This window comes from Cnephaeus nilssonii (genome assembly GCF_951640355.1).
Source record: "Cnephaeus nilssonii genome assembly, chromosome: 5".
Lineage (NCBI taxonomy): Eukaryota > Metazoa > Chordata > Mammalia > Chiroptera > Vespertilionidae > Cnephaeus > Cnephaeus nilssonii.
In genome coordinates, this window is record NC_137076.1 from 41,220,146 (window position 1) to 41,245,612 (window position 25,467).

Genomic DNA, 25,467 nt, shown 5'->3' on the forward strand with positions numbered 1-25,467 from the left:
AGAGAAGGGTATATAAAACTTAGATTAGTAAAGGATGTTAGAGATTGACTCGCCCAAATCCCTCATTTCCTCAGGTGATGTCAAAGTAATTCTCACAAGGTCTTGGCTAATTAACGTCAAAGCCAAAATGCTGAGGTAGGCATCCAGCCTCCCACAAGTATGCTCTTTTGCTTCCTTGTCTAGGACACAGGAACCCAATGTGAAATGAGGTAATGAGAAATTTATCATGGGAAACAAGGAGTTTCCTGAATCTGAACGTTTAATTACTCTCACTATCCAAATAATTCACTAGAAATTCATCTGTACAAGGAGATGATGGGCTCTGTGTCCTCCAAGGTACAAGACACATCGGCATAGGATATAAGCCAAAGTGCATTGGAAAGTAGACATGCTAATATCTGAAGAAACGAACAGCCCAATCTTATTAGAATTTTTTTGGGGGTGGGGAACCCTCACATATTCACAGGCCTCTGAAAGATGGGCTTCAGGCAGAGGTAGGTCACCTTTGTTTCCTCTTAGCAGATGATGCTGGGAGCCATGAAGCCTCCCAGCTTTCAGCATCACCTCCGAGCTTCCTGCCCAGGCAGCCGCTGCCTCCGGCCCCACTCCATCCATCTTCCCAGGGCTTGGTGCCCTCAGGAAGGTCTTCTCTCACCTATTTACCTCAAAAGGCAGAGTTTCTGGAGACACTGAGCAAAATGCCTATTGCCAGTTCAATGCCTGCGAATGCTTTCATTGTAAAGACAGACATGCTTGTGTGTCTTGAAACCTATGTTTAAAAAGACAAACTCTTCAGGGATAATATAAAGCAGTTTTGGAGTGAGGATCTTGACAACACGTAGAGTTCTTTCTCATATTTTCCATAAATTTGTGATATTTTTTTTTAGTTATGCTGTTTCAAGAAAACCTGAATTTGTATATACACTGAGTGGCCTGATTATTATGATCTCTGAACGCATACTAATCTGGCCACTCAGTGTATATCCTATATAATAAGAGGCTAATATGCAAATTGTCCCCTTGACCAGGAGTTCGACCTGGTCAGGCCAGCCAACCGCCCACGTCCCCTCCCCCTGGCCAGGCTGGCCAGGCCCCACCCATGCACGAATTCATGCACCGGGCCTCTAATATATATATTTATACACTGAGTGGCCAGATTATTATGCATTCAGAGATCATAATAATCTGGCCACTCAGTGTATAGTTCCCCTTCTAATCCAGAGGACTCCTCTGAGAATGAAATTTTATGACCCTCCCCATTTGTCCATGACTTTGAAGATAAATGAAAAACCCTTAATGTGACCATAAAGCCCTAAATGATCAGGCCCTGTCTCATGCTAGGTTCCTTCTGTACTGCTCACCATCTTTTGTTCGGAGCTTTGGACTCACTGGGCCAACCCTGGAGAAGCCACATTCCTTTGAGTTTTGTTTTTTAAAGTTTCTTTGTATTGTTACAAGTTTTATAGATGTCCCCTCCCCCCTCATCTCCCATTGACCCCCTCCTCCCCGGTCCCACTCTCTCACCAGGCCTTCATCCCACTATTGTCTGTGTCCATGGGTTATGCATATATGCATATAAGTTCTTTGTTTAATCTCTTTCAGCCCCCTCCCTCTGAGATGGTCAGTTTGTTGGTGCTTACATGTCTCTGGACCTATTTTGTTTGTCAGTTTATTTTGTTCATTAGATTCCACAAATGAGTGAGATCATGTGATAGTTGTCTTTCTCTGGTTGGCTTATTTCACTTAGCATTGTACTCTCTAGGTCCATCCACGCTGTCTCAAAGAGCAAGAGAGCCTTCTTTTCACAGCTGCATAGTATTCCATGGTGTAAATGTACCACTTTTTTTTATCCACTCATAAGCTCTCCTCCCAAAGCAGTTAGCACTCTCTTACTCAGCCTCACACTTCCACCTAAACATTACTTTCTCAGGGAATTCTTTTTTGGTTAGACTTGGTCACATCCACCAAGGATGGCAAAGTTTCCTTGGAGACATCTATCACAACTATAACTAAATAATTTGTTGTGTAATAGTTCCTGATTCCTTGACTAGAGTGTAACCGCTATGAAAGCAAAAGCATTTGTTTTGTTTCTGGATATACTCTCAGCTCCCCATAAATATTTTTTTAATAACGAATGGATAAAACTTAGATTGGGGTGGGGGTGGGGAGCTGAATAAACATTTGCTTTACAAAATATGTTTTCTAAAGACATTCTCAATAAGACTGATTTTCCTACAAGCTTCCTTTGTGTTTCAAATGTGATTAAACAAATTTCACTTCATATAAATTTTTAGGCAATTGGAGAAACCAAGATGGCAGCATAGGTAAACACCTAAGCTGCCTCACACAACAATTTCAAAACAACTAAAAGATAAAACGGACATTATCCAGAACCACAGGAAGGCTGGCTGAGTGGAGATTCTACAACTAGAAGGAAAGAGAAAAGCACACTGAGACTCAGAGAAACTGCGGAAGGCAGAAGTACCGAGGCGCGTGCGCGGAGAGGGCAGACAACTGAGTACATGGCTGGCTTTCTCAAGTGGGAGGGAGACAAAAGCTCCCGACTGCACTGAACTCCAGTTCCAGGCGAGACTCTGGGGACCCAGACTCATTCAGGGAGAAACTGGACTGTCTGGCAGCAGGTGGAACTCGAGGGTGGCTTTCTCTCAGAGGTGCTTGCAGCGATTACCATGGGACACTGAGACACAGGGGCCTATTAGGGCAGGGCTGACAGGAAACCAATGCTCTCTGCTCTGCCCTGAGACTCTGCCCCATCCAAGCTGAGCACAGAGGCTTTTGCAATTTTGCAAGTCTTATCTCATAAGGATGTCTCCAGCGCAGAAGTTCTCCCAGCGTAGACACAGCTGATCCTCACAGCCAATTGGCCTGGAGGTCAATTCCTCCCAGTGATAACCAACAACAATCAAGGCTTAACTACAACAAGACTGTGTACACAGCCCACAAAGGGGTGCACCAAGAGTGTCCACCTCAGGTAACTGGGGAGGCTGAGCCACTGGGCCCTATAGGACACCTAGCACACAAAGCCATCTACCAACTCAGGGAAGCATCCAAAATGTGGAGACAAAGAAACAGGTCACAAATGAAAGAAATGGAGGAAAGCAAATGACTGGATATAGAGTTCAAAACCACGGTTATAAGGTTTTTCAAGAATTTTCTAGAAAAGGCCAATAAATTTAATGAGATCCTTGAGGATATAAAAAAGGACCAACTAGAAATTAAACATACACTGACTGAAATAAAAAATATTATACAGATATCTAACAGCAGACTAGAGGATCGCAAGAATCAAGTCAAAGATTTGAATTACAAAGAAGCAAAAAACACTCAACTGGAAAAGCAAAAAGAAAAAAGAATCCAAAAATATGAAGATAGTGTAAGAAGCCTCTGGGACAACTTCAAGTGTACCAACATCAGAATTATGGGGGTGCCAGAAGAAGACAGAGAGCAAGATACTGAAAACCTATTTGAAGAAATAATGACTGAAAACTTCCCCCACCTGGTGAAAGAAATAGACTTACAAGTCCAGGAAGTGCAGAGAACCCCAAACAAAAGGAACCCAAAGAGGACCACACCAAGACACATCATAATTAAAATGCCAAGAGCAAAAGACAAAGAGAGAATATTAAAAGCAGCAAGAGAAAAACAGTTAGTTACCTACAAGGGAGCACCCATATGACTGTCAGCTGATTTCTTAACAGAAACTATGCAGGTCAGACAGGAGTGGCAAGAAATATTCAAAGTGATGAATAGCAAGAACCTACAACCACGATTACTCTACCCAGCAAAGCTATCATTCAGAATTGAAGGTCAGATAAAGAGCTTCACAGATAAGAAAAAGCTAAAGGAGTTCATCACCACCAAACCAGTATTATATGAAATGTTGAAAGGTATTCTTTAAGAAGAAGAAGAAGAAGAAGAAGAAGAAGAAGAAGAAGAAGAAGAAGAAGAAGAAGAAGAAGAAGAAGAAGAAGAAGAAGGTTAAGATAAAAATTATGAACAACAAATACATATCTATCAACAAGTGAATCTAAAAACCAAGGGAATAAAAAAATCTGATGAACAGAATAAACTGGTGAATATAATAGAATCAGGGGCATAGAAAGGGAGTGGACTGACAATTCTCGGGGGGAAAGGGATGTGGGGGGTGCGGGAAGAGACTGGACAAAAATCATACACCTACGGATGAGGACAGTGCGGGGGGTGGGGGGGGGTAAGGGCAGAGGGTGGGAGGGAACCGAGTGGAGGGGAGCTATGGGGGGGAAAAGAGGAACAACTGTAATAATCTGAACAATAAAGATTTATTAAATTAAAAAAAATTTAGGGAATTGCATAAGAGAAGGTGTGCACAAGAATAAAATTAATGACCAACTGAATATCTAGAGGTTACAAACTTACAGAACAAAATAGGGAAAAATTAAAAAGCACTGAGATTTCTTTGTATGATCTCCACGCACTGCTATGTCTAAATAATGTTTACCAGAAAAAGTTTTAATCCAATGTCCCCAAAGGTTGTTTAGCTTTTCTTCTTTTGGAAAATGTCCTCCAAAAGTGACAATAGGCTCACATTTTGTTGCTAGAAAGCAGCATCATAGCTTGTATGGTTCTGACATTATGAACATGAAGAAAGCCAGAAGGAAATGAGATGAGCCAGGTTGTAATATTGTATTTTCATCTGGTAGCATCTTACTTAGACAAAGACCCCCACCACATCTGTAAAATACATTTTGGTGAGGAATGGAAATCAGGAAATGACTGCTTATATCAAATAAAGGGAGTTAGAAGCTTACGTATTTGTACTAAAAGAACTGCCTCTAGTTTAAATGGAAACTTTAAAATTATTAATGATGGTAATGATGATCCATTTTAATTCAATTTTCCCAAGTGAAAGATTTTTATCTGCGGGGATATAATAAATTACTAAGTTGGAAACTATTGTTGCTGGTGATAAATTCTGTTTGTTCATAGTTACCTAAAAATTACTTAATCACATCAATATCTCCCAGAAGTCAACCCTGAATTTCATTCAAGTCCTTGGGCAGACTAAACACTTGGTTAAATACTACAAAACTATTTTGCTTGCAGACACTCATAAAAAGATGAGGCAGCAAGGACATTACTAGGTCCCCTGGGTAATAAAGGGACATTTTCATAAATCCCTTCCTTCACAGCTTTTCTGTGGGGTGGAGGGACCAGCCTCACGAAAGAGAAACCCAGCTTTTACTTCTAAATCACATGGTGTGGCTAACACCACTGATAACAAAGGACTCTGAGCTAAAATCAATAAGATGAAATTCCATGTGATTAAATGCAAGACTTGTATAAAGTTTTATAAAGGGTTTTTAAAAAGTTGTGAACTGTATCATATATAGAGAAACATATTGAAAATATACAGTTTAAGGAATAGCCATGAAATGAGTCCCTGTGGACTCATCAAGGCTAAGAAATAAGATATTACCAATACTTTAGGAATTCCCTATATGCCTCCCCAAGTACATCTTTCTTCTTTTTTATTTTTAAATCCTCACCCGAAGATAAGGAGAAAGGGAGGGAGGGAGGGAAGAAGGGTGAGAAAGAGAAAGAGAAAGAGAGAAATCAATGTCAGAAACATTGATTGGTTGTCTCCCATATGCAACCCAACTAGGGATTGAACCTGCAACCTAAGTATGTACCCTGACTAGGAATCAAACCAGAAACCTTTCGGCTTATGTGACAACGCTCCAACCAAGTCACACTGGCCAGGGCCCTTCTCCTTTTGAGATCATCATTCCTTTGATTTTCTTTATGTGTTTACCACATATGTATATATCCTTCAAAAATGTGTTTTAAAAAATGAAATAATATTTTAATTCCATAAACTTAAAAAAAATTGAGTAACAGGCACAAATCTTGTTGTATAAAGAAAAGGCAAACTTTTTCCTGTTAGAAAAAAGCCCCCAGGAACTATCTGGGGGCATAAACTGGCTTCAACTTCCCTGTGAGTTTACAAAAGCCCCATAGAGGTCGTCACTGGGAAATATTAGGGCTCGGTGGGGACATCTGGCAGGGCTAAGTGTGGGCAGGAGTTGGTGGAGTGGGTGTCTCCATACTTTGTTTTTAAGTTCAACATGGCTAACTTCCAGACCTCAGCACCATTCAAATCAGAACACTTGTGGGGCAGGGTTGTTCTCAGCTGATCCAGGAGGCAGTGTATGGAGGGGAAAGCAGGGCAGGACAAGTAGAGGCAAGAATTTGGGTCAGGGTTACCACCCTCCCATTCTGTCACCAGGGCCAAAGATGGAGCAGTGGCAATGAGCTCTTAGTAATGAAAGCCTTCATGTATCAGTCTCATGAGTCACACTGATCCAATCTGGACTTGTCCCCCATTCCTGACATACAGCTATTAGCCTCTGGGGTTTGCCTTTGACCTGTACTTGAGTTCCTGCTTCCTATCCCCACACCTTGCTCTTTCTGGATGAATTCTCTTGCTGTGGTGAAGTACATCCTACGGGTTGTGGATGAAAATCTCAGAGACCTTGCAAGGTTGAAAAATCGTGACTACATCTTCATATTAAATTAAAAGTTTGGTTGGGTACAGAATTCTCAGAGGTAATTTTACTTCATAATTTGAAAGGCTTGGCTTAATTGTCTCTTTGTGTTTAGTATAACTGCTGAGAAGTCCAAAGTCATTCTGATCTTGTTCGTTTATATGTGACTCGATATTTATCCCTGGACACTAGTAGAATCATCTCCTTGTCGCTGAATTTCACAACAATGCACACTGCTGTGGATTTATTTTCATACATCCTGCACTCAGTGGGTCCTTTCAACCTGGAAACTGATATCCTTCAGTTTGTGAAAGTAAAAAAAACAAAAATGTCATCGACATCTCTCCCCCTTTGTTCTCTCCTCCTGGAATCTCAATGATGCATGTCTAGTCTACCCGGCAGGTTCTCTAGTATCTCTAACGTTCTCACCTTTTCTCTTACATCACTTCTCTTGATCTTCCTGGTTTACTCTGTGGAACATCTCCTCTACTTTTATGTCTGCTACCAACTTTTTCATTCCAAGAAATTTTTGTTTTTCCGAACGTTCCTTCCTCCTTCCTTTTTATTTTTACATCTTGGATGCACTGATTTTCTTATCTCTCTGAGGAGAGTGTTCATTTGTTTTTACATTTTCTTCTCTTTGAAAGTGTGTTTTCTCCAAGTTTCTATTTAGGGGAGTTGCTTGTTTCTTCTGTAGCATCTACAATAGAGATTCCTCCAGACGTCTTTCATCTTTTCTGATCTGAAATGGCTGTGAGTTGCTTAGAAGCTCTGAGCACTAGAGAGGAACTTTGGCCTTCCCATTAGCATAATCGGGTCTCTTTGCAGGAGAAACTCCCATACTATTATGTATAGATCTTTTTCCTCTTGGGATGTTCAGATTGCCCAGAAAAGAGTCCTTCACTCTGCCAGGAGAGGAGGAGTTCACAGGCCAGCCAGCCTTCTAGAAGGGTATGTAGGAGGAAGACGGGAAGTAGGAGCATTTAAAATTCTAAGTGTTTCTCCATTTTCTGTTGGTATATACTCACATGGGCCTTTCTTGTCTCTCCCCAGAGATTTAACCAAAATTTCTTGGTCCATGGAATGCTAAGTATCTTGGTAACGTTTTTAGGTGCTCCAAAGCAAGTGATATACCTAACAGCTTCATTTGTTAAGAAGTTATCTCCAAAAAAATTAAAGTATTTAGGTCTTAAGAAAAAAAGTACACATAAATGTAAAGAAATGGTTATTGTCTTATTCCTAAATAACCACAAGTACTTACTAATGGATGTGTGCATCTGTTGGATTCTGCACAACCCTTCTCAGAATCAGAATGAACACAGCAGCCTCATTTCATGTTCCACGTTGATTTTCATGTGGTACTTACTTGTTACCACATACACATAAACTGTTACCTCAGCTTCACATAGTTATGATGTCACAGAAAAGAATGGAGAATGATCTAACGTTGAAACTCTGAACTATTTTAAACTAGTAGTTATATCTATCAAAAGTTGAGTATAACAACATTAAGGCACCTCCATCAGTTCCATGTGGCACCCTGGGGTACCTTGTCACACAGTTTGGGAAACAGAGTTTTTATACAGCCCACTGTTGTTTTACCCACCATCAGAACCTGGATTTGAATTACGTTCTTCACTATGTACAATCCACCGGAATCTCAACAAACATCCTCACCACTGCACTCCTGCAACTCAGCACCTTAACACATTTAACAAATGTAATCTGCTTCACATTCTGAATCATAGAATCAAACATGGGCTTGACGGCACTGGAGCCAGGATGATGGGTGGCACTAGTAGCAGAGATTCATATTGAAAGTAGGAGACACCATACTTTTATATGTATAATTCCCCAACCAGTAAGACACTTTTTTGTGTTTTCAATTTGCTTGGTATTACACAATGCTATAAAAGTAACTCAATACAGTTTGTGGTTGTTTTCAGACAGCTGAGTAAGGGCCTGAGTATTAACAGCTGTCAAATGAGTCTCCTCTGCTCTCCGCCCACCCCACCCCCATTCCCACCAGACTAGTCTTTGAAGGATCCAATCAGTGAAAAGTCAGAATGTCAAAGAAGAAGCCCAGAGCAGGTAATATGACAAACGGATGTTGGTCTTAAGGAAGCTGACTTAGCTATTAATGCACAAAACAGTCTGAAAAGATTTCGTGATGCAAGCTGACTTCTGTCTAGACAGAGAAGGGGGTGTAAAACATATGAGACAGATACAACACAGTAGTGACAAGAAAAACCTGTTTCAGTTGCACAAATGCATAGGGAGGCAATTTGCTAGTTCCTTCTTTATCTAAATATCTAATCCCTAGTGGCGCTATATCTAGGTACTAGTGAATTTCAGTTTTATTTCTAGAGCTTTAAAACATCTTACACATAAATAGGAAATGGAAGGATAGTGAAGAGAAGGAAAAAAGAGATAAAAAGAATGAGGGACATACAGAAAGAGAGGGAGGGAAGGATGAAGGGAGTGGGGAGATGAGAGGGAGAGAGGGTAAGAGGGAAAGTGAGAGGGAGGGAGAGAGGGAAGGGAGGAAGGAAGGGAAGGAGGGAGGGAGGGGGAGGGAGGGGGAGAGAGGGGGAGAGAGGGGAAGAGAGAGAGAGAGAGAGAGAGAGAGAGAGAGAGAGAGAGAGAGAGAGAGAGAGAGAGATTGAATGCAAGCCAGCAAGGAGAGAGCAAGAGAGAATATGTGAGAGGAAGAGAAAAGAGGGTAATAAAATCCGAATGCTTAAATATGTTCCTGAATTTCAAAGGCTATTCATGTTTTAGCATTTGGAAAACATCACTGACCTAGTCCTATAAAATTTATCTCTTGTCTCAGATGGAGTGTAGTCACGTCTGTTTTTCTCCTTTCCACGTAACAGTGGCTAAAAACCCAGCTATCAGGGAAGCCAGTTCCTACATATATTTTACATAGTTGAATAGTTCAGTGGTCTACTGGATATCACAGTCCATCAGGTGATTTAAGGAAAGTAAACGGTTCAATCTGTATTTTGTTTTTCCCTGACAAAGCTGAGAGTCAACTTCAAGGTCAAGGTAAGGAAAACATTTGGCTACTAGTCTAAGAATCATGATCTTACCTAGTTGTGTCAGGCATGCCAAAACATTGTTTAAAGACAAATATGTTTCAACATTCGCTTGTTCTGAGGTTCTTACTCATGACAACTCACATAAATAGTGGCTGGGACAGTCCATCATGTGTTTAAAGTATTTTTGCTGTTGTTTAAAAAATATGATCATGGATTGAGCGCTACATGCCAGTTTCAGATTTCCTGAAGCAGAGCATTTCAATGCTCCACTATAAAAAGGAAAGGAGCGATTCTAATAGTGTGTGGTAAACACAACGGTGGCGAAATTATCTAAGGTCAGGGAAAAGTAGTTCTTATAATATATAGTTTTTACTGTATGGACAGGTTTGCTTAAAATATTTTCCTACCAAGAAACATTGGTTTTAAGCAAATGCTGTTATTGTGGTTGGAAGGGAGGGGTCTGTTTTCTTAAATGCTTTCCGATAGAACAAAAGGGAAAAGAAAAATAAGAAAATTCCATTAACCGGGGGAGGAGACACTGCTTTATACATCACGAGGACATGCAGTTTAAAAGGAAGGTCTTCCATAGCCTTGTTCAAGCTGTTGTCACGTTTCACCAAAAGGCATTTCAGTAAGTTCTAGAGGTCATATTATTCTGGGAAGCGAATGACGACTAATTTCATTACATAATTCATGATCAAAACTATATTTTAGAAGCAAAACGGCAATCCACAACTGAAACAGGAGTATATGCGGTATGAGGAAAGGGAGAACAGGATGGAGGGGAAGGGGGTGGTAGGGGATGCTTCTATCCCTCTCCTCGCCCAAATTTATTCCTCCTTAGCCAGTATATTGAGTGTCTTCAACTTTTAAACATGAACATACTCAAAAACTAAACCATGCAGTTTCTAACAAGTATTTTGAATTTTTGGATGATGGTTAGTTTATGATTTCCAAACACACATCATGAAAGACATTTCATAAATCGCCACCACCGCTGTAGGTGAGGACAATGGATAACATGATGAGACGAGTTGCATGAATTCACTCAGAATCCAAAACTGCAACTTCAAAACCAGTCCTAATGTGTTCCAGTAACGTTTTCAGAATTTTTGTCCCAAGATTCTAGTTTTATTTGTACATAAAGCATCAGAAGACATAAATTGCTCCATATGACTCCATAGATTTGTTCATATAAACTTTCTTGCAGATAAAAGAGGTATTTGGTGCCTACTCGCTCTCTCTCTCTCTCTCTCTCTCTCTCTCTCTCTCTCTCTCCCTCAGTAGTAAATGCAAAAGGTATGCCCTAACTCCCAATAGGATTTCCATCTTAGCTCATTCAGTAGATTGAGTCTCAGCAGTGTCATGGATCAGGGAACCGACATTATGCCCTTCTACACAAAGACGTATCACAGACAACACACAAAGCTGTGTATTTCCATGGTTTGGAAGGGGACTACAGTATTTGATGTGGTGACGACACATTTAAGTGGAGTGACGTGCTCTAATTGTAATGCATGACAAGAAAGCAGCAGATCAACTCCAACTGTTGCCCAAGGATGCTACTCAGCATCCCTTAAACTATGGATACTCACAGGATCACATTCTGCTTTCAATGACCCAACACTCAGAAGTGAGAGGTTCAGGGCTGAGCACAGTGATCTGAAATGCGGTAGCCCACAGAAAACCTCCGAGCTCTCAAAGAAGAGGCAACCTCAGGTCAGGGATCCTGAGGGAGGAAGCAGAGGCACACGTGTGATTGTCTACCCCCGTGGTCGGCAAACTGCGGCTCGCGAGCCACATGCGGCTCTTTGGCCCCTTGAGTGTGGCTCTTCCACAAAATAACCATGGCCTGGGCGAGTCTATTTTGAAGAAGTGGTGTTAGAAGAAGTTTAAGTTTAACAAATTTGGCTCTCAAAATAAATTTCAATCGTTGTACTGTTGATATTTGGCTCTGTTGACTAATGAGTTTGCCGACCACTGGTCTACCCTATGACAAGGGGTAAGAGCAGTGACTTTGCCGATGGGAAAAATACCAAAGAAAGGGGTCCCAAGGAGGCTGCCCTATGAAACACCTCGGCAAACATTTCTGTTCCCTTTACAAAGATCATGTTAGCCCATGAGGAGTCAAAAATATATAAAAAGTCTGAGGCCAGAGAAAAGTTGGACCCGATGCTTCTGGGTAACATAGCACTCAGATGAGGTCAAATGACCCGGTAATTAAGCGAGATGCTAGGGCAAGATGACTTTCTTCATGCTTGTAGGATAGTAAAATTTTATGGCTTGGGGCACATAAATGAGAAATGCCTGGCGGTCCACGCTGCTTCTATCTCGGGGCTGCTCTCATGCGAGACTCACTTCTACGCCGGGGAGTCTGGCTGCTGGCGGGTTTGGTCAGCAGAAGTATGCAGCAGGCCGGTCTTGTCTACTGGAGTCTTAGGAGGATGTTTTTTCAACATTAGCTTAGTGGGCTTTTGGAGTCTAAAAGACTATATTTTAAAAAGCCTTAAGTCACTGAGCTTGACCTTCTTGTCTGAATGGAACTTAATGTTTTACTAATAAAGAAGTTGATGTAAAATGCAGTGTACAGACCCCATGATAAAGAAGATATTGTCTTTAAGGGGGTTTCACATTTCCAGGGAACTGCAAAAACATTGTTCTGCTTATGGCTTTGAAACAGACACAAAGAACTATTGAAACCCCAAAGATACATTACCAAAGGGGAAAAAATAGAAAAAGCTTCTTACCAGGTTCAGCGGTAGATCGAGGTTCTGTTTGCCACACGAGAAAAAAATAAATAAAAATGTTTTATTAGAATAGGGTTCCATTAATAATAAACCTACCTCTCTTTTCCTATTACCTAGTCTAGGGCATGTCTGCAGAAATGTTATAGACAAACTCCATATCAGCAGAGCAATAAAGTGATAGATCAATTTATATTTCTACAAATACAAAAACTCAAATTCCAGTAACAGCTTACACTAGGGAGTTATTTAAACTGCAGTTCATAGAAGGTCTTATAGGAGCTTGTAAGCCTTTTAAAATTATTTGCCCAACTTTGAGCTCAAACGTATGTCATTTTTTTTTTAAAGAAAGAACATACAACTTTCATTGGAGTTTCAAAAGGGTCCGTCAGTGAGCACTTTAGCTTTAATTTACTGGACCCCTCACATTTGCAGAGTATCTGATCTCACTGTCTTTGAAAACAGAAGTCAGTTCATCTAAATGACTAAACCCTTGCCCTAGCCAGTTTGGCTCATTGAGTAGAGCGTTGCCCTACGGACTGAAGGGTCTCAGGTTCGGTTTCGGTCAAGGGCACGTTCCTCGGTTGCAGGATCCCGGCCCTGATCGGGGGCAAGCGGAAGGCAACTAATTTAATTGATGCGTCTCTCTCACAGAGGTGTTTCTCTCTGTCTCTCCCTCTCCCTTCCACTCTCTCTAAAAATTAATGGAAAAAATATCCTTGAGTGAGGATTAAAAATAAATAAATAAAAGGACTAAGCCCTTGCTCTTTCTGAAGCTTGAGGGAAGACGGCAGTGGGATTTGGCAGATGGGGCACCTCTCCTTACTTTTCTGTAGAATGCGGAAGTCTGGAGAGTCCTGGATCTCACTCCCTTGTCGGAACCACTTGACCTGCAGAGGGGGTGCTCCTCGCACCCGGCACTCCAGCACCACCACCTGGCCCTCGGAGGCCGCTATGTTTTGCAGTTCCTGAAATTCGAGAACAACACTGACCATCAACTTTGGTGCATTTTTACACAAGCTCACAGTAGAATACAACTTCCAAATCGCAGAGAGGGAAAAACAAAACAAAACAAAACAAAATTTGCAGCATAAAAGAATTTTCATTGACTCAGATGGAGTCAATGGATGGATTTAAACAGCTTTAAATCCATTCATGATCATCAGCTTTTCCTAAACTCCATACAATGAAATTAGCATGGTTTACCCCTGGGCCTGTTTTAGAAATGTTGGACTGGTCTGCAAATGGATGGACTCTTTTGGACTTAGGGAATTTTACGGTGACAACTGTTACCTTTCTCTATCTACATGTAAGAGTAAGCTGGTAGGAATGCATACTTCTTAAAACAATCACACACCCTATGAATGTAGATTCCTATGAAAACCAGACAGGATGAGAAAAAAGAGACACACATTCATTTTCCCATGCTCCAACCTTTTCATGTACTCCCCCGCCATCTCTGCCCAACTGGTTCCCTACGTCAGGTTGATTAAGATGAGGGGCTTTGGTATTTTCTCATTTTGACGTGCTGAGCAAAATGTTTAAAAATGCAGCCTTTTTCTCTTCTTGACCTTCAATTCCACCCCCTTACTATTACGCTTGCGGCCCCCCACCCACTCCAACTCCAGACCAATAAATTTTTGCAACTCAACAGATAAGAGATTAATTTGGCTTCATAGAGACAAAGAGGTAAAGCTTTTATATACTTGTTATTAAATATCAAAAGATTAATATTTCCCTTACGTATGTCCTCTCTCGACCTTCCTCCTCCTGGATCACTTACATTTTGACTATTTAAACTTCTGACTAAAGAGCATTGGCTCTGATACAGAGTCTGTAGAACCCTTAATATAATTTAAATACAATAAAGTAGTTCACCTATATATAGACCAAAAGCAAACACATTCACATGAAGAAGTGGGCATGTGTGTCTTTTTTGTTAGTTTGTTTTGTTAGTTTAGGTTTTGAATTATTTGAAAACACAACAAATCCCGTGCTGGGAAAAACATATCCTGTAGCAAATGGCCTTCGGTGCTAAAGTGCTATGGACATCCTCAAAGTCATGCTGTTGGCAAAAGTACTGAAAAAGTCTACAGTGAAGTCTGAGAAGGCATTTGATAAGCATGTTGGTGGTTAAGAATGTCTTCAAGTGAAAATGTTAAGATTAGCAGCTATTTCTGACCGCATTCTTTCTTCCACCTGATTTTTACTTGTAGAAAATTTTTGGTTTTAGATTTGACTGTTACTTTCTGGTTGGGTCCAGAAACAGCTAACTGAGTGCACCATCGCGGGAAAGTGTGGCTCTCAGGGCTCAGCTGGTGTGGATTAATCACCCCCGCCCCCCTCCCCCAGGCTTGTCCAGGAAGCCATTCATAGGAGATTACAAGCGGTACCCAAATATTTTTCATGTGTGAGCTTACGGACACCAAAGGAGACTCTGATTTATCCCTAGGACTGTGTGTTTTGTTTGAACGTTAGAAAGTCAGAGATGTAGGAAACGGGATGGGTGGATGCCAAGGACCTTAAGCAGTCAAAATGCCATCGTTATTCCAAGATTACAATTTGGCTCCTCCTGGAGCAAACGTTTTTATCTTGGCAAAAGCCCCAGCTAAACACAGTTAGCCATTAGGAGAACTCGGAGGAGCATAAAGCAGAGCCCTGAGGGAGACGAGAGCCAACCTTTAAGGTTGCACTTGGCAATCTGGATCATCCATTCAGGGTAGAATTTGGGACCCCTGGTGTTTTAGGGTCCATATAGGGCATCTCTGGACATACATCAATCACGTGATACTGTGATTCCTCTGAGGTATCTATGTGGGAAGAAATGCCACGCGGAGCTAGTTGCTCTCCTGGCCTCATGTGTGTCCCTGCTACTCAGTCCCACAGCCGCACCAGTTCTGCAGCTCCAGCGAAGCATGGTGGCCCAAAGGCAGAGGTGCTGGCTGCGAACCCAGGGGCTGTTTCCCAGGGCAGTAAGAGAATATAGAAGGAGGCCCGCCATTGGACTGGCAAAGCCCACCTGCTGTCCGCTGTCAACCATCACGCCCAAGAGGAAGCTGAAGAAGATGCTACTGTCAACAAAGCAAAGGCTGGCTTGAGTTCTAGAGATGGGCAGATTTAGTTTCTAAACCTGCCTCTCCAATAATCACAGCCCAGGCCCACAAGGAACCCTGCAAAGCAGGGAGAGACATTGCACAAAGGGCAAAGGGCAAGAAAAGCAGATACAAACAAGGAACGAAACAACAGTGTGGAAAACAGATGGTCCCCAGTCCAGACACAGGACGTGGAGTCCCTGGAGATGCCCAGCGAGGTGTGCTCTCAGCTTCCCGTTACTCTATAGTTTGAGATTTAAAAAAAAAAAAGAATCAACCTCAGTAAAAATGTAGAATTTTGTTTTTCTTTTCACGAAGCTGACATAGAATGCTGCATGGTTCTCTTTTTGGAAAGAGGGAAACAATACTAATAGGATTTCTATGTCTCAGGGGCTGGATAGCACAGAACCGTGTTGTGTCTAGTGTTTGAGGATTTCCTCCAGGGCCCAGGAGGAATTCGGTAACATCTCCACATGCCAGGCCTCTGTGGCGAAGGAAAGCAAAATATTCTAGTCTCCTTTCTTCCCCTGAGGCCACCAGCATGGACTTTATTTGCTTAAACCAAGAGGTGTGTTGAGCCCTGATACTCCCAAATCAACCATGTCCCAGGCAAGAATCCATCAGGAAACATGGACTTTCTGGGGATGGTCTCGTAAAGCTGCTTGTGGAAAGCTCTTAAACGGCATATAAATGTGGATGTCCACCCTCCGCAAACCTTTCTTGTTCTAAGCATCAAAGGACGACTTCACTGGCTGTTTACAGTGACACTGGTTTACATGACACCCGCCCCCCCCCCCCCCTTTTTTGGTAGTTTATCCAGGAGGGGACTTTCAAAGTTGTTGCCAGCTATTATCATTTGTTGTCTGTGTTCTACAGTAAATGGTCTGTTTATGAAAAGATCCTTAATAAAGCTGGATGTGGGCTGGCTTAGGAGGAAAAAAAAATCATTCCCTGCTTAAGGAAAATGAGAATGCTCTGCTTTGCTGCCTCACAGAAGTTTTCTAGATTTGCTTGTCACATTTGTCTTCAGTTTACTTGGAACTGAGTTTTGTGAAAAGTGTGAGGTAGAAATCGAGTTTAATATTTTTCACCTCTGCTGAAGAATTCATTCTTTACCTGGTGGTCTGCAGGTTTCTACAGGTATTGGAGTGGGCTCTATTCTGACTTGTCAATTTGTCTAGCCTTGTGCCAGCTCCATACTATCCCAGTGGTCTACATTGAGGAAGTTGTGTTGCCCCCAAGGGCAAATCTCACCCCCTTCCATAACACCACCTTATTTTTCTTCTTCAGGAGTGTGTCTTGGCTAGTCTTAGTCATTTTCTCTTCCATCAAACTTTTAGAATCAAATTGCCAAATTCAGTATTAAACAAATAAATACAAGAAACCCACTGGAATTTTAGTAGATTTGCATTACATTTATAGATTAATTTGGGAGCCATGACTTCTTTAGCCTACCAGTCCACAGGCCTGGCATTATCTCTCCATTTAAGGTGGGGGAGAGGGAGAGGAAGAAGAAATGCTTGGAACCATTTCTGAGTTGAGCAGTTGTCCAATGAAATGGATGTCATTCACCTTGGCAATGCAAAACACCAACTTAGAACAAACTGAAAGTCATTAAAATTTTTTTTATAAAGCTAGCTGGTTTTCCCAAGCAATATCCTAGATGGAATTTTGTCTAATTTTTTTCTGTCTTGGCTTTCCCACTCTACTTTGACCTCTATCAGGCCCCTGACCATGCCCACATTTCTCAGACCCTTTATAAGATTATAGTCACATAGCCCTCATTCAGTAAATATCTACTGAGTCCCAAAAGGTAACCATGATAATCAGTCTACTGATCTATTCCTTTACTTTTTAAAGATGCTGCACAAAGCCACATGTGAGTGAAATTTGAGCACCAAAGCAAATACAGAGAATGAGACTTGCAGATGTCAGACCTTTGTAAAAACAGGAGGAAAGTAGGCAGAAGTGGTTCCATCAGGTCTGCAGAGATACGAGGTTGGACTGTGAACCTGAAAAAGCAGAGACACATGGATCAAATTCTAAAAACATAAATTGCTGAAAAGATGGACTCACTATGAAGGTCGCTCCATATGAATGAAACGAGTGAATGCAAGTCTCTCCATATATCATTTTGCGGATCTATTCTTACAGCACAGACACTGTCTGCTTCCTCGTTGCACATCTGTTACTCTTCTCTATTCAAAAGGACATTCAAGGCAAGAGTGCCCCGGTTCCGTAGGGATCCATGCACTTTAAAATGCTATTACCAAATGGATTTCTGTGTGTGGGACTTCCACAGGGGTCTTTTTACAAGCTCTTACAGACATTATATACATTTTAATATAGTCTGGATTCATTGAATCAAAAGCACAAGTTACTGGAATTGGAAGATAAACAACCACACATCTACCTCTCTTATTTTTAACTTGTATTCCTTTTTGGTATAGATAAGGATTATAGGAAATGAAGAAAAAATATATCCTTTTTTTCTTGATGTTCAAAAAACAAAGGTGCTGAAACAATTACTGAATGGTGCTCATCTCTGGAAAAATAAAAAGATTTCAGGGTAGTGGATGGAAAATATTTCTTTGTGCCCAGTCATGTATTTTCAAACACTCTGGATTCATTCACTCCTGTATAAGTGGTTCATAGTTTTTTAACCGAAGATAATGGTGATCTGGTATTATATGTCCAAGTATGCCACTGGACATCATGGAGAATGCTGGCAGAGTGGTAGAGATGCTAGGATGGTGGTAATGAGCCTTACTCATTATCCTTGTAAGACTGTTATAGGCTTGTTATTCAGGAGATCTAAGTCTCACTTTTCACTGTCTTTTTATGTGCAAAGAATATATGAACACTCATATAGTATTTAGTCTGTGCCAGGCATTGTTCTAAGAGTTATATGGAAATTAACTCAATGAATCCTCATGACCATCCTTTGAGATATTACCTTTAATTTGTGGGTAAAAAAAAATAGGTAAAGAAAGGTTATACTACTTGTGCAAGATATCTTAGCTAGTAAGTGTTAGAACTGGGATTCAAACCCAGGCAGTATGAATTCAGGGCATTAACCTTTACGTCACTTTGCCTATAATAAAGCAATGGAGTTTCTCTGAGCACTTCATTCTCCCAACTGTACAAGTGGGATATATTACCTCCCATTCAGTGTTCCTGTAAAATTTAAACCATTTAAATGTACGGCTTACATTATGATGATACCTACTCATTTAGATGCCTGTGTGACTTTCTGCTTTTAGGCTTCCCTGTTACACCTTAGTACAGCCTATCATCTCTGAGAAGTGTTTCATGTGTCTATTTCCCGTTTCCCATGCACAGTGTATAAACTGGGAATGGAGCTGATGATATGTATTTTTTTCTGTTGTGAAATGCCTAGCACAGTGCAAAGAATTCATTAAATACGTAAACGTCAAACATTAAAAAAAACACACCTCACTGATTTAATCAGAAATATTTCTATAAATTCCATTCTAGTTTAGGGGTTTAAAGGAAATACCTACTATATATGCCACTTCCAAGTAACTTATATTGATGGGTTCTTTTCAACTCAAAGGTCTTTTCTCTAGTGCCTGCATATTCTACATATCACAGAGTATATGTCACACACCTGTAATTACTAAAATACCTCTGAGTGCACGGTAATCCTCACAAAATATACTTAACAGACGTGCAAGGAATGAGCTTACAGTTCAGGGTATTGGGGGAAGCTTTTATGAGTGTTGTATTTAAAGGTGATCATCATAGCACAAAGGCAAAGTAACATACATTTGGTTTAGAGACGTTTAGATTTTAATATTGTTACTTAAAAAATTCATGTTGTTTGTGTTTGCAAAATAAACTCATTACAGTTTCTTTCCAGTCATTAGTATTGTTATTCTTTTCTGGATAAAGCAGTCCGACAACAAAATAAAGATAAAAATGCATGGTAAAGTCAAATTTGAATTTTTTTTCTTATTATCTGTTCAGTGCTTAGAGGATGACAATGAATACCTGTGTTGGTATGTAGACTTCTCTTGTCTACTCATTTGTTTAAATGAAATAATAAATTTAGCTGAAAGGAAGAGAGCACATATGAGAGGGAATAATCAAATAGTCGTAGATAAAACAGGTATCATTTTAGCAGATTATTGGCTACTAAAAAGGGAAGTTCTAATGGAAATGCAGATGCTGACTGACTGCTGGTGTGGCTTTGGTATTATTTTTAGTGGATTAAAAGGAAGACCTTTACCTAGCATTTTCTTTTCACCCCGTTGTATTTCCACTTAGAAACTATTTCAAGGCGCAGACTAGTAAAATGAAAGCTATATTCTTTAAACCAAGAAGTGTGCCAATGAGTTCCACTCCCTGAGGGCCCTGGTCCTAGGCACACTGACCTGCTGAACAGGGACAGATAGCGGCTGAATCACAGCTGTGGTCACTCCTGTCTTTGGAGATGACGATCCTATTGTCAGGGACACGGACGTTGTTTTCTTCTGAGCCCTGGAAAACAGGGAGGCAAGTGTTCAGCTGGAATTTTTTTTAAAAAAGCAGGAATTACTCTTTAAAACATTTCCACAGAATAGCCCAGTTTCTTTTTGTGTACTTAATCCACTTCAACTGTTAAGTGCTTCAGAAATGGGAAGGGCGACAATAGCTGTGGCCAGTACATGCAGAGAATGAACCTTATAGATATTAGCAAAATAAACACACGGATAGAAGAAGAGTAGCTGTACGTAACACAGCTATTATCGGTGAACCTAAGGTGTTGAACTTGAGAATCTGAAAAGACAATGCTTAGAAAAAATCTAATCTCCAGGAGTAGGAAGATATTTGGAATCTTTACGGTTAGGGTTCTATATTTAATTCAAAGTTCTGGTTGTCTGTTTTAAGCCTAGCAGCTGTTCTTTGTTCTGGTTCTAATTTTGTGAAGTTGAGAGTGTCTTGAAATTTTTGTCTTTTCTTAGTGCATACAAGTTAGTGAGGTGTAGACAAAGGTTAAGAAGAATTGGTTCCTACACCAAGTTTTGTTAGGTTCCTGGGTGTGGAATCCCAAGCGAGCCATGTGACTTCACTCAACTTGATCCTTCTCTGAAATGAGAGGTGGTAGAGTACATAAAGGATCTTATTAAGGCCCCTTTAGCATTAGTATTTGATACCGAATGGATATAATTGTTATGTATATACCAGCAGATCAAAAGAATTTAATATTGTCTCAATATTCATAGAGTTTTCTACAAAACGGTTGCAGATTTTATTTGATTTTTTGAGAAATAATTAAGATATTAACATTTTACTAAGAATCCATGTCTTTGTAGGAAGAACTAAATAAATTTTAAGATTTTCATGACAAGATCTAGCTAGAAATAGACTTTGTTTAAATGGAAACACATTGCGGGCCTAATGAGATATTTTCCAATTTATATAAATACATTGATCCTCATTTATTTTTAATAGTGATTTAATACATTGTCTCTCAACATGACTGCTCTTGTCATAAATTTATAACTGGCTAGTTGTCTCTGAAACTAACATTATCTATGGTTAGATTTTGGCATATCGATGATGAAATGCAGACTTCAAAGTTCAAATTCATAAGTTAAAAATGACATTCCAAGTTCAAGTAGTTGATCTTTGATTGACATCAGTTGACCTTTTTCTTAAAAACACAACCGGTGGCTTCCTACCCCAATTCTGCTGCCGTTCTTTGCTATATAATTGAATAAATTGTAAGCACTTACTGTGGCATTGCTCCAGGTTTTGATATGAAAGCTAAACTTTCACTGTCAGAATCTGTTGAACTGGTACCTAGGAGAGTTACAAATAATAATAAAGTTAAGATGTAAGTAGTATCTACAATTGCTTCAAAGAGTAATGTTTTTTATTTTTAAACAATATCATAGTCTTATTTTGAAGTAGAGAATGGTTCACACCATCTTTACTTGGACTGCCTCTTCAGAAAATCATTTAAAAAAACAACAACTATGAAAATCTTCAAAGCAACATGTTTTTTATGCCAGATTTATTATTAATTTAATTTTTATCTCTTTGGCCATCACAACCATACTTTTAAATGGCTTATAAACTATGAAATAAATTTGAGTGTGACTGTGAGCAAAAGAGTCATGGTTTTAAACTTTAACCCTCTCCCAAGAGATTTCATGGCATGAATTATTAATGTCTTCCTTACTCATTAATTAGGAAATGCTTTCTGACTCTTAAACTGGAGTGCGACAGTGGCTTTATTCTTGAATAAAAGGGTCTCTGACTCTGGATCATGCCTTCCCAAATTCATTTGTGTCGTTACTGTTTTTGAGTTAAGGGTCAGATTTTTAGTCAAAATGCATACATTTTCATGCACGTATTTTGTGACAAGAGATTTTAGGTGACATTTAAAATAGCTGTGATAGTTTAGAAGTATATTATTGATTATTTCCTTTATATAGCCCAAGTCACTTAAATTATTTATTTTAAACTATTTTAATGTAAAATAATACATGCTTACAGAAAATTAACCAAATATCACAGAATTGTGTGATATTGTAGTGAAAACCTGTTGGTACCTTCCCTAATGCCATTCTGTATATGTTAAGAGTCTGGTGTGTGCTTTTCAGATAAATTTAATGTGTCAACACACATATATTTACATACATATTTATATAAATGGAATCATACTATATGTACTTTTTGCAATTGGTTATTTTTGCTTATCAATACATTCAGAACAGATACATTTACTTACTTCTCTTGGATGGCTGCCTAAAGTGTTCCTTCCTGTGACTAAGATATGTTTTCCAGCCTTTGATTGATGTTGAAACAATCACGTTTAGGTAACTCTGCTGGAATGTTTGCTGTCCCTTCCTATTTATTTCTATAACTACCACCCAGCAGAGGCTTTCTTCACCTACCTAGACTCTGGACTACTGCAATAGTCTTATCTGGTTCCCCATCTCTCTCCCTCTCAAATCTGTCTTCAACCTGTATGAGATTAGTGTTCCTATCTTCCAGAACTTCCTGGACTTCCACATCACATAACCCTGATCCAGAGAGTGGAACATGATCCCTGGTGGATAGCCCACTAGGTAATGGGAAAACCACAGTGAAGAGAAAACACACACACACACACACACACACACACACACACACACACACACACACACCTGCCTTTGCAGAGATTCCATTCTTTTGAGAACATACACAATGGACAAGGTAAATAAATACATGGTATGGTGGTGAGTGATATAAGAAACATGTTGCAGGGTGGGGCGTTGGGAGCAATGGGGATGCAGTGGGAGCAATATTAAGCAGAGTGGCCAGGACAGTGCCACCGAGGTGGGGACTTTAAAGAGATGAACATCCAGTGTTGGTAAGGGCTTTCCCTTCTTGGCCTTTCTGTATGACTGTACCTTTAGTTATACTACTCATTCCTAAAGGAAAGTCCTACCCAGTCATTTCTGGGTAGTCTATCTTTTAAGATCAGCCTACTCATTTTTCTGTGCTCTGTCTTCTCTGGACTCCTAGTGTTCTTGTTTACATTACTCTCACCACTTATGACATCGCATCTGCTGGAAAGTTTTAAGTTCTCTGGGAAATGAAGTGGTGTTCGGAAGGGAACTACCACTTCTTCAGTACTTATTATTTGCCTGGCTGTCTGCTAGACACCTCATAGCATTTCGTTATTATAATAACGGACTTCACTATGAGGAGAGTGAGATTACAGATTACAGATAAGGAAACCGAGGAGCCAGGAGCTTAGGTAATCTGCATAGGGTCACATAACTAGGAAGCAGAGGTGGCATGGCCCGTTCCATCTGACCTCCATGTACGGAGCATGTCTGCATTCCTCGGAGGGCTCAGCTGCATGTCTTGCTCATGGCAGGCCTTTAACTTCTGATGGAATGAATGGAATTAAGGAACTGCAAGGTGTGTGTAGGGAGGGGCAGTAGACTTTGCAACCAGAGAAGAGCAGCATCTTGGGGTGGTGGGTGGCAATGGTGGGAGGCAAGTCTAGAAACGCAGGGTGGAATACCAGGGCCGAAGTGTTCGGACTGTCCATCTGGGCACTGAGTGGTGACTGGGAAAATTAACTGCAGGATGAACTGAGGGAGAAGGGAAGAGGGGGGAAGCAGAGCAAAGCAGACAGCAAACCATGTAAGGAGGTGATAGACAAGGAGAAAGTCTGATGAGGAGGTACTAGTAGAAGCTGAGCAGGGAAACGGAGAAAAAACCCAGTAGGCTTGGCTGTCAGAAAGTCATGGGAACCTGACAGAGATCAACTGTACCGGAGTCATGAGAGTGTTCAGAGAGGCCTAGCAAAAGCCCTACGGGAGCGATCACCGACACTCTAAGTGGCCTGAGATTGGGGAGAGAAATGGCTATTTCTCATATAATTCTGAATATTTATATCATTTAAAAAAATCCCATCTGCTAACCTCTATTTAGAAAAACATTCTTATTCTCATTCTTTTTTTTTTTTTTACTAACTTTTTCTAGCTGATTTTCAGAGAAACATAAAGGACCAAAAAGGGTAGTGTCCCCTGGTAATACATTCGCTAGTTTTCGCACACCTGTCCAACCCTTGTGAAATCTCAATGTCACCTTCTGTCTCAGGTGTCAGAGCAGCTCTTGCAGATGGTAGCAGATCAGATCTCCTGATCTGCGCCAGCCATTCCCTCCTCTCCCCCAGGGCACCTTCCCTCCCTCCCTCTCCTGTCTCCTGCCTGAGTCATCTGCTTTGCACCTGCTGGTCGGGAAACACCACTCCTGTCTCAGGCTAACATTTTTCTCTGTATTTATCAAACCATCACGCCCAGTGTTTTCTGCAGGCTCCAATCTGAAGGAGGCACACGTTCCAGCCCTTGCTATTACTATCTATCTGTGTATCAGATATTTACCTGCTTAAATGCTAACTGTTCCTGTATTGCCTCCCACACAGAGCAAAGGAATCAAACACTGTGTTCTCCACTCCACTCTAGGGATAAAGGGCAGGTGGAAGTGTCACCAAAAATGAGCCTCTTCCCTTCACTTTAAAAGGTGTTACCTTTCCACCCTGCCAGCATGGCTCAGTGGTTGAGCATTGACCTATGAACCAGGAGGAGGTTCATAGGTCAGGGCACATGCCTGGGTTGCAGGAGGCAGCCAGCCGATCAATGATTTTCTCTCATCATTGATGTTCTCTCTCTCCATCCCTCGCCCTTCCTCCCTGAAATCAATAAATATATATTAAAAAAAGGTATTACCTTTTCATTTTTAAAACTTCAGCAATTTAATACTTCCTTGTAGGAAAAAACGCATAAAATATACAATAGTGAAAATTAAAGAAAAAAATCATTTGAAATACCACTAACCAGATACTTTGGACCACATCCTTCTAAAGTTTAAGCCTATGGACATAGAAAAATAATTAAATATATTTTAAAAAGTAAGATGACAATACTATTATACTGCTCAATTATTGTTTTTCCCACATTTAATACATGTCAATAAATAAATATGTACCTTTGTAATTTTCTAGTGGCTGCTTCAAACTCATTCGTGTGGATTCACTATAATTTTATTATTCCATTTTTAATGGATATATGTATTATTTCCATTTAAAAACATTTCACCAGAAAGGTGTATAAAATTGCAATATAACAAAATGCCCATATTCACGAAATTACTACTTTTATATTTTTGTCAATCTGGTATATTCCATGATTTTTAAAAAAATGTGTACTTCTGAGTGAAAACAAATTAGATGGAAATCACATAGCTTCAGGAAATAAGAATTCTTCTTAAAAGCAGATACCAACCATTAAAATATATATATACATACACACACACATGCGTGTGTGTATATTTTAAATCCTGAGTTTAGTGAATCTTTTCATGAAGTTCATCCTTTTGTACATGTTTTGCCTTTCAAAATTTAAGGACTAACTATACTCTGGCCCCATTACTCATTTTTCTCCTCCCTTCTTTCTCAGTTGCTCTAATTACCAGCACAGCAATAATCACTCAACAAGCTCAAAAAATCTGAGTGTAAATTCTGTTGCCACTGCTT

The 25,467-nt window shown here is 40.2% G+C and overlaps 1 protein-coding gene across 2 annotated transcripts in view; it reads right to left on the bottom strand.

Moving 5' to 3' along the window:
• PALLD (palladin, cytoskeletal associated protein) overlaps positions 1 to 25,467 on the bottom strand; it is a 270,780-nt gene that overhangs the window by 201,920 nt on the left and 43,393 nt on the right. For both annotated transcript variants that reach the window (XM_079771702.1, XM_079771701.1), the window contains exons 3-7: positions 21,164 to 21,230; positions 19,820 to 19,925; positions 17,360 to 17,434; positions 13,157 to 13,298; positions 12,334 to 12,357 (exon numbers count right to left, since the gene is read on the bottom strand). In XM_079771702.1, coding sequence (XP_079627828.1) covers positions 12,334 to 12,357; positions 13,157 to 13,298; positions 17,360 to 17,434; positions 19,820 to 19,925; positions 21,164 to 21,171 — 355 coding nt within the window. In that variant the 5' untranslated portion in view covers positions 21,172 to 21,230. The remainder of the gene's footprint in view (positions 1 to 12,333; positions 12,358 to 13,156; positions 13,299 to 17,359; positions 17,435 to 19,819; positions 19,926 to 21,163; positions 21,231 to 25,467) is intronic.